Source organism: Drosophila guanche, unplaced genomic scaffold (genome assembly GCF_900245975.1).
Source record: "Drosophila guanche unplaced genomic scaffold, DGUA_6, whole genome shotgun sequence".
NCBI classification, from domain to species: Eukaryota; Metazoa; Arthropoda; class Insecta; order Diptera; family Drosophilidae; genus Drosophila; species Drosophila guanche.
Window position 1 is genome coordinate 4,518,847 of NW_022995746.1, and position 9,783 is coordinate 4,528,629.

At 41.4% G+C, this 9,783-nt stretch overlaps 1 protein-coding gene across 1 annotated transcript; it reads right to left on the reverse strand.

The window, feature by feature from the left end:
• Positions 1-7: 7 nt before the first annotated feature.
• On the reverse strand, positions 8-4,382 carry LOC117582057 (WW domain-containing oxidoreductase). Its single transcript, XM_034269608.1, has 6 exons — positions 4,220-4,382; positions 3,652-4,161; positions 3,407-3,586; positions 531-660; positions 342-470; positions 8-277 (listed from the first exon to the last, which is right to left on the reverse strand). Exons 1-6 carry the CDS (start codon positions 4,309-4,311, stop codon positions 89-91), a joined length of 1,230 nt encoding a protein of 409 aa, XP_034125499.1. The 5' UTR covers positions 4,312-4,382; the 3' UTR covers positions 8-88.
• Positions 4,383-9,783: the final 5,401 nt, after the last annotated feature.

Consider the following 9,783-nt stretch of genomic DNA (forward strand, 5'->3'; position numbering starts at 1 on the left):
TCACGTATACCCGAACCTTAATATTATTTTTTTAGTGTGTAAAATAGAAATACAAACATTTTACAAAGAATACAACATTGTTTTTTGTTTAATTTGATTGGTTCTCTAGCAGTTCGGAGACCAGATGCTCGCTGAGCTGCCACAATTGCTGCTGCAGTGCAGCACTCTTGGAGAGCTTGCTGGGCTCACAGAAGAAGCAATTGTTGAAGTAGAGTCCCGACAAGCCCGTCAGCTCGTTGGCTGTGGCGCAGTAGATGCTGGTGGCAGCCGCTTGTTGCTGTCGAGAGAATAATCTTGCAAGTGAAAGTCAATTAAATTAAAGGCGCATTTCTCTTGCTTACCAGGGACTTGGTGAAGATTCTCACGATGGCAAACAGCCAGCGGTAGAACCAGTAATTACGGGACAGTTCCGTGGAGACCATATTCCCAGGATGCACAGAGAAAACAGAGATTCCGCGTTGCTTCCAGCGCTGCAAGAATGTGTTAATTTAGTGACCTAATTTTTTGGGACAAGTTCGGGCGTGACTCACTTGAGCCAGTTCCTGGGCAAAGAGGACGTTGCACAGCTTTGCATTGTTGTAGGCCATCATGCTCCAGTATTTCTCTGCTGGTGGCGACAAATGATGAACGGCCAGATTGTCCACAGGAAGATTGGCGAACCTGAACAAAGGAAAAGAAGGATTTTTATAATCCAAGACGCATTTGTTTGTTTAGCCCAGTTATTCCAGTATGGATCAGGCATTTATTATTCACCCCGCCGTACCCATTGGACTTTGCTCACCCTCCCAGTCAACGCCAATCGCTAAACGAGTCTTGATTGGCATTGTCGTTGTTCTTGTGTTCTTGCGTTTAACGCTCGTTATTAATGAGATGCATAAAGTCAGAATCAACAATGTACAGGGCATTGACAATGACTAAGACCCCTCCTACGGTTTCATATGTATCTCGAAATGCACCCAACAATGGGCCACAACAAGTGCCTGGAGAAAGAAAGCCCAGACAATAAACTCTGATGCCGCAAGGACAGTCGGAAGTGCACATGAAATTGAACTCATCTCAGAGTCTGTTCAGAGGGGCTTCATCAATGGCGAGGGAGCTGAAGCCCCGTTCTGGTCACGTGTAGCGCATGCTCAGGGCGCATAGAGCCGCCACCAACATGAAAGTTCTGATTCGCGCACATTGTGGACTTTGGATTTGTTTTCATTTTTAGAATTCCCGACCAGCGCTCTCGGCTTGTGGCCCCAACTAAACAGCACAGAACAGAACGATCGCTGTAAAAATAACGTCGCAAAACTCTATGCAAATTTCAATTTATTTATACATTGCTGCTTTCTAGATATGAAAATGGAACTCGTTGTGCTGGCTGGCGGCTGTTGTTCGGGCTTGTGGGAGTTAATTGTTGTTTGGGTGTTGCGGTAGGTACTGGCCGAAACGACTGTTCGTGTTGTTTAAAGCACTTGCACTTGTTTGTACTTCTACGGAATGGAACATATTTAAACAGACGTGCAAGCAGGGAATTAATTATGCATATTTCATTCCAGCATGTATACATAAACCTTTAAAAATAATTAAATGTACTAAATGCATTTAAGATTTCTGCATAATGATGCGAAAATATTTGCAATTGTGCAAACAACAAATTCTCTGGTGAGAACTTCTAGCATTTTAGAATTGTTTGCCTTCGAAATTGCAGTTCATCAAATCTCGGAATACATTTTGTGGCATACATGACTACCAGCAAGTACACCGAATGGCGCACGCGACTTTTTGTTGCACGCCCTGGCCGGACTGGAAATATGTATGTACATACTCGAAACGAGAAGCCAAAAATGTGATACGTGAGCTGAGCAACGCACACAGGCAGCCAGCAGCAGCCTCAGCGGCAACGGCAATAAAAAGAAACCACCTCCGATACTCGTAACAACTACAACAAACTCCCCAATCCAATTGCGTTTTGTGCTTCTTCCGCTCGATTCAATTCACGCGAGTCTCCTCGTCTTCCATCATTTTTTATCTGAGACTCCGCACAGTGGGTCAAGGCATTATTAATTATCGGGTATATAATATTTAAGATTTTCTACTTGTGAAAAATAAAAACTACAGAATTGGAACCAATGAGGATCGCAATAAGTTGAGCTGAGTAGTTCATTGGCATCCTAGGATGTGCTCAATACAAGTATTCTATATCTATGTAGAATCTACATTGTAGATGCAATACGACCTTCTGGGTTCTGCATAAACTATAACCCACTGTGCTTACATCTGCACGTGAGGGTGCGCCCTGCTATACGAGTATGTGGGGTTTCGATAATGTAATCAAAGCTGTGGCGTCGTCGTTGTTGTTTTGATAGTATTTACAGTGGTTGATTTGGTTTATCTGAAATTTACAAGTACCATTATGCGCAGCACGAAATGTAAATTAAGTCGCTGGATGGTAGAAAACGTTTTCTCGAAGCTAAGTTCAATTGCGTTTCGCCTTGAAATGAGACCAAACAAAACAGAACTTCAAACAGTGACGAGGCAGATGGAGTGACGCCACACGATTAAACATTTTTGGAAACCAAACCTACACTGGCCTACAGCATTGCTGCGAAATGAGTATGTCGGCGAAAATATTTATTTTTGGCTCGCACTATGAATAGTTAGCCCCAAAGCGAAAAGAAACCGGTCGGGTGCAAAGTCCACCGTGTGTGGAGGGGCATAAAAGTGCAATCAACTCGCAAATTAAAATAAATAAAAGAAGTCAAGTAGGAGTGTCATACGCGATGGTGTCGACTTTTAGATACCCGCTACTAAAGGAAGATCTCTCAGATCTATAAACCTTAAGCTATGAAAGCCATGCACAACAGTCATACTTTTGAGACTTTATACTTGTTGATTAGGAATTGCAATCATGGAATCTACATATATGTATACATAAGTAGAATCTATTGGGGGAAACACATTTCAACGTAAACAATAAATGCAGACAGGTCTACGTAGTTTGGATTACTGTGCAGATAATGTGAAAAATTTGCAGTGATTAGCTGGTGATGGTGACCCAAATCCACAAATCAGACTTCAGTCATTGATATTAATATTTGCCACTTGATCGATTGTGGGTATGGGGGGGTCGCAAAACGTTGAATTCGGTTCCTGTTGCAAATCACATGATAAATGTACCTCAGACTCTGCGAATACGAATACCGGTTGCAATAATGTCAAATGCCTTGCCGGGCAAAACAAAAATATGGAACTTGAATGAGATTTACAGTGGCGGCAGAAAAAGTGATCACAGTTCAATATGCTACTACAGATTGAAGCATAAATGTGTTCTTTCAGTTGATAAATATTTCAATGAATATATCAACACATGTACATATATTCGGATAGATTTGATTCCTTATTTTATATAAAAATGACTTACCTGTGTGATTCAGATGACAGCACCACAATTCTCGTCTTGTAATCAAACAACGTCTCCAGCTGCAGAGTCAAGTAGAAATGGGATAAATGCGATACTTGGAATGTAGTCTCCAGACCGTCAACGGTCCTCGCATAGGGCAAGGCAAAAACGCCCGCGTTCAAGATGAGGTAATCAATGTGGCTGGAATATATGTACATGAATATTAATATTTTGCATACTAAAACCTCTCTAGTTAAGTCACACACCTCACACTCTGCTTGATTTCCTGCACAAATTGCTGGACAGCACGCAATGAACTCAAATCGAGGGCCACAAAACGGCAACGAGCTCGAGCCGAGGGTCGCTCCTGTGCAATCCGATCGATGGCTGCCTCAGCGCTGGCTCTACTGCGACAAGCGAATATGATCTCACAGCCATGCTGAGACAGAGAGCGAGCAGTCTCAAAGCCAATGCCGCAGTTGGCTCCGGTTATCAATGCAATTCGTCCGTGCAGATCCTTGCCATGGAGCACCTGTAGTGCTGTGCTGCAGGAATCAAATCTCTGCCGCACTTGCGCCACGTTCTGGGTGGGTTCTTCCACAGCAAAGGCTAGGCGGGGATCCACATTGCTGCGCTGCTGCGTCTCTTTGTTGAGGAAAATAAATTTTTTGAGCTGCTCGTCATAGTACTTTTCCCAGCCCAAGGGCAGTTCCCCAGTAATGCGCTTTGATCGCCCCGTCCTGGGATGGGTCCACTGCGAGGTTTTGTTCTGCTGGCTGGAAAGGAAAACAACATTTATTAGCAACGTTTAATGGCTGAACTTGACCTTTATACTTCACGTAACAGACAGTCCCGTCGTCTGTGGCACGCTCTTCCCAGCCGGGGGGCAGCTCATCCTCGCTGTCTGTATCCGGTAGGGACATCATTTTTTTTACGTTTTCAAGCTTAATTTATTTTAAATTCGTTGAAAATACGGAAAGAACAAACACAAAACAAAGACAGAGCCCCCAGCCAAATTTATCGATATACCTCATAAATATCAAAAATATACCAAAATATACCTTCTCATATGGTGAAGGAAAACAGAACGTCTTAAACGGCGTATTCGGGCGAGAAGTGACGTAGATGTAGATAAAAATACATTTTATGACTGATTGACTGGTAAAACAGTAGGGCGCTGCAGTAAGTGTTATACATGATTTGGTGACCAGATCGCTAGAAAAAAAATAATTTCAGCGGCTTGGCAGCTCCTTCTAATTATCTTGAACTTTTACTTTAATTTGTATCTGACAAAAACTCGCTGCCATGAAACGACATATTGCGCGGCACTCTATTGCCGAGGCCTGGAACTACGGGCACGAACTCGTGTGGTCTGGCATCACTGCAACCAAGACCGACGCGATAATTGTATGGTTTGGCCTTCTCGCTTTCGAACTTTGAAAAAGTTGTTAGTTCTTCAATATTCCTCTGTGACATCCATTTTGCCATCCAAGTTACCCATTTAGGTACAGAGGCAATAATGTATGTGGTATTCATCATAATACCCAATTGGTATCGTTCCGTTTGAACACACACCCAGACCCATGCTTCCACATGTTCAGGCTACAAGTAAAAACCCAGACAGTTCTTTTGCATTTGCTGTAACCGTTGAAGTGTGTCCAAGTCATAATATTGAAGCAACATAATTCCTTGCATATGGAAGTGAAATTCTCAACATACAAACATTGCCTACACATACTCGTCAATTGGCCCTGCTTTAGAGGTCTGGCATAAAGTTTGCTGCGCTTCAATCAGTTTCGAGTTTGCGATCGCCTTAAATGCATTAAAAGAAATAAATCAAAAACTTGTGTGTCAAATGTTGGCGGATTCTGTGGAATATATTGAATAAAATCTCGTTTTAAAATTATAATCCAACGAGTGGTTTCCTTGTTGAGTGGATTGATAAATAAAATGTCATAAAAATGGCACAGTTGAATTGATTCCCCCCTGCTGTGGGTGTGCAAAATGAAACTAAACCGAATCACAGATGTCATGCCGGGCTGTTGCCTTTGCCTTTGTTTCGTCGTAGTTTTTACAGTAGGCAACGTGACTCCAGCCGGAGTAAAGACCGTCTCGGCCAGTCATCACAGTAAATTATATAGGTAGTGTTAATAATCGTCGTAGTAATAGCGGTAACAGGATTACCGCTCTAATAAAAGGTAAGACAAGCGACCGGGCGAATTAACTAAGATATAAATTGTTTTTTTTTTGTGTAAATGGCAAGTAGAAATAATAATCATAATGGCTCTAGTTTCGAGACTAATTAGCGTTCAGAAATAATTGAATTTGTCCATTGTGCCGCTTAAGCTCTGCCCCCTAAACAGGAACTGGTTGCAGTTGCAACATTTGCATCTGATTTATGGGCGCAGGGAGAAAATAAAAACAGTCATAAAATATAGGAAAAATACGCAAAATCACATAAATCAATGTGATTAATTATGAAAATATTTTGTATACTGCCTTTGATGCGTTCAATGGGGATTTGACATTTATAAACAAGTACTTAGATTCGGTCTATTGATTATTTTGCCTTTTCTTAACCATCATTAACCAATTTTTGTAGCTTTTACAACAATAATGTGAGGGAAAAGTAAACTAGTTCTAACACCCGAATCTTGTTATAGTTGCTCTTCATAGTCAATATCAAAATAGGCATAATCTTTAATAGGTATAAGCATACTCTACAAATTGCCTCGAGTTGTCACTAGCACACAGATGTAAGCGAATATGACTCCATTTCATCTGCAGCGTATTTATGCGAAAACTTTATCAATTTGACACCGTTTAGCTCACAAAAAGAATGGAATATAAATGTGTATATCACACATTTCAGCGATGTCGTATATGGCAATGAAACGGAAGAAAAATTGCAAAATTAATGCCCTTCGTGTAAATACGAGGCCTGCATTTTTCATGACAACGTGCCAAAGCTTAAAAAACAAACATCACATGAGAATGAAACACAACAGTCCCAGTCCCATCCCCATGTGAAAGAGAAAACATTTAAGTTAATGGGTCGTGTCTTTATGTCTGTCTGTCTGCTGTGTGCTCGCTCGTCATTGTACGAATATTTATGCATTATTTATATTTGTTTTATATACTTTGTTGTTATTGCTTTCATCATTTATAAAAATATTCAAGAATATTTATTTACACACACACATTTATGCGGAAATATGTATGTATGTATGAAGCAGGGATCGACACCCCTGAATTTGCAACGATCTTATTTCGATGTTCTTCAGGAGTAAAGGTGGGATTAAACGAGCTTATGGCTGCGGTGGGCAGCAGAAATAGTTTGGGAATATACAAAATCGAGTTGTTGAGATTACGAGTAACCTGCGAAAAGCATCAGCTATTTATACTCGACCAAAGATATTTTGATACTTGATAGGATGATGTATCGTTCAAGCAAAAGTGCCTTATTTGATGTCTTGTGAAATATAATCTTCAGCAGAAGTTACAACATCAAATGTATTCTTCTTTCGAGAGTAGCTCGAAGTCGTTGAAAAGTGTTCAAAAGATAATCGTGTTGCACTGTTTGCTTATGATTCACACATTTTATTTATTTCCCCGCCATTTGCCATACTTTTTTGTGTCGAATGGCAAATGGATGCACTACTGTGATGCAGAAAATGTAAAACAAAAGCAGAGGACAGAACAGTTCGCTTTGCAATACAACTTATTTGTTCACAATTTATTTTTTATGCTATCGCTGTAGTGGAACACTTCCTGTTTTTGTTTTTCTTCCCCTCTCTCTTTCTCTTTCTCTTTGTTTTGTCTGTTCGCGAATTGGTTTATTTAAAGTGTAATTTTATGATGCGTTAGCATCTAGCAGTAGATGCAAGCTACCCACCCAACCCCACTTACATAAGTGCATGGGAACGCCCAGCTAGAAAAAAACCACAGCATAGATTTAGTTATTGTTGATTTGTAGGTTTTGACAATTTGTTGAAGCAGAAACAGGGCCATTTAACAGCACATTTATTGAGGAAATGAACCCAATGTGGAATAAATTCGAGAGCAATTTAGTTACATTTCTCAGCACACTTTTGTATTGAAATTGTATTGATCCAACGGTACCTCTGAACCACAGAAAGATTTCCTATCACAAACAGCCAGCAGTAATTGGAAAAGGAACTAAGAGAGGGGAACTACTTCTCCCAGCCATTTTATTCCCGTCAGAGATCTGATAATTTGTGCATTTTACAGGGGACTTGCTACAGTTTTGGGACATTCGGCTTAATTGCTTTTTTCCCTTCTATTTTGCATAATTAGAATTTGATAAAATGTTGCAATGCCCTCCAAATAGCCACCCACCATGCCACGCCCATTGCATGTTGCATGCAACTACAAAAGTCTGTCTGCCAGAGTGTGAGTGAGTGCGTTCTTGGTTGTGTGCATTCTCTGACTTGCTGTGCAAATTCGATTTTAATAATTGGAATTTATCTCTGATCAAATTTCGTGGTTGCTGAAAATGTGTTCCATACTTCTCAGCTCCGGCTCCCATCCTCCCCCATTCGTAAGCCCCGACTCCAGCCAGTAAATTAAATTGGTTTTTAATAGGCGAACGATGCGTTTTTGTGTCGAGCATCGATTGGCCCAGATTGATTTGGCAGTTAACAAACATTTTTGGGGGGGGGGGGCTCAAACATCGGGGCAGTGCCGGCTGCCATTTATTTCAGCAATTGCAAAGCTGGTCGAGTACGAGTACGATTACTCCCCCCCCTGTATCCCTGTCAACGCCTGAGTGTGGGGTTTGGGGTTTAGCTGTCTCTCTGTGTCTCTCTGATCGCATTTGGTGCTGACATTCAGACACCCATCCAATCCAGCAGCAAGTCATCTGCATTTCCACGCCCAACTTTTCCCACTTCCTATTGCCTCGGCAATTGTATTGACAGTCATCTTCACGGCATCCTCCATCTGCAAGAGCGCTGCTCCTTGTGCGGTTCCGTGGCTCTTTTTTGTCAGCCTCTTTATTCGTTGATGCGACAAATTGACAGGCGGGCATGTGGGATGGGTTGGCACGCCAATTTGTTAATAATCTTGCATGTCTCGTACGAAATACATTTGTATCTACGAGCAATCGGAGCTTTGCTGATGAGCGATGAGCGCAATTAAATCTGGCCGTCAGCGTTTGACAATTTTCATTGAGCAGCAGTGTACAGGAATTTCTTTTGAACTTGAATACAAGAAGGCATGTGATTTATCTTGATGTTATTTTAATTAAATTTAAAATAAAAAATGTATAGCAAAAACAGCGCATAAACAAAATATTATTGGTGACATGGGTTCACAAAGTGCGAGAACTGCTTTAGTTATGACTAATATGTCTGACCAACCAAACTTGGCCGTTAATATGTGTTTTTATTGTTGTGTTTTTGTTAGAAAATTTGATTTCGGTTGGTTTCAAATTGCAACAAATACAAAAATTCGGATACTTTTCCATTTATTTTGAGCATTTGTTGTGATGCAGATGATTAATAAAAGCAGACCGCACATATTTCATCGTGCATAAATTGCAATCAATTAAATTAAACTGTACAAATATTCGCATTATTAGTTTCAATATTCCGTTTTGTTGTACCCATATTTCATATATTTTGCATTAATAAGGATTGGTAGGTAGTCTGTTCCCCATTCTGGGGTTTGTGCTCGTAAATTATGATTCAATTAATACATTTTCGTTGTGAGCTAATTTGAGTTCCCAAAGGATGTGGCATGCCCGCCATTCCAGACTCATCACTGAGGCCAGCCACGCACTTAACTGTTTTCATACCCTTGCTGAGGATTGTGCCGATTGGTATTAAAACCAGTTCACATATGGGAACTGGTTATTTATAGCACGGGTATTTATATGGGTATTTGGCTGCAGCAGTACTCCTGATGGCAGGGTATTTGTCGCTTCGGTTATCGTGTCATCACATTCTTCCTTCTTTTTGAAATGAATATGAAAAAGATGTTTACGCGATGAAAATCCTCGAAAAATCCGTGACAGCAACAATAAAGCTTGGCGGAAAAATCTCGTGTGGTTGTTAAATTTGCGCCAAGCGTGCGCTTTGCACTGGTGGAAAAGCCGGAAAATAGCGATGGGGTGGGGTGGCGGTGGCGTTGGTGCTGCTCCAGCGGGGGCTGAGCATTCATTTTTTATGTTTATTGTCGCTTATCGTTGCCACCAAGGGGAGCGTACCCGTGCCCGTGCCCGTGCCGTGTTCGTGCCCTGTTGAGAGGCAGGGGCGAGCTTCCAGGGGGGCGTGTCATTAGGGTCTCGGCGCCAAGATGAAAAAGAGTAAACATGGCTATGAAAAAACGTTAACAACTCTCTTGGGCCTCCTTCGACGTGGGGGGGGGGGGGGGGG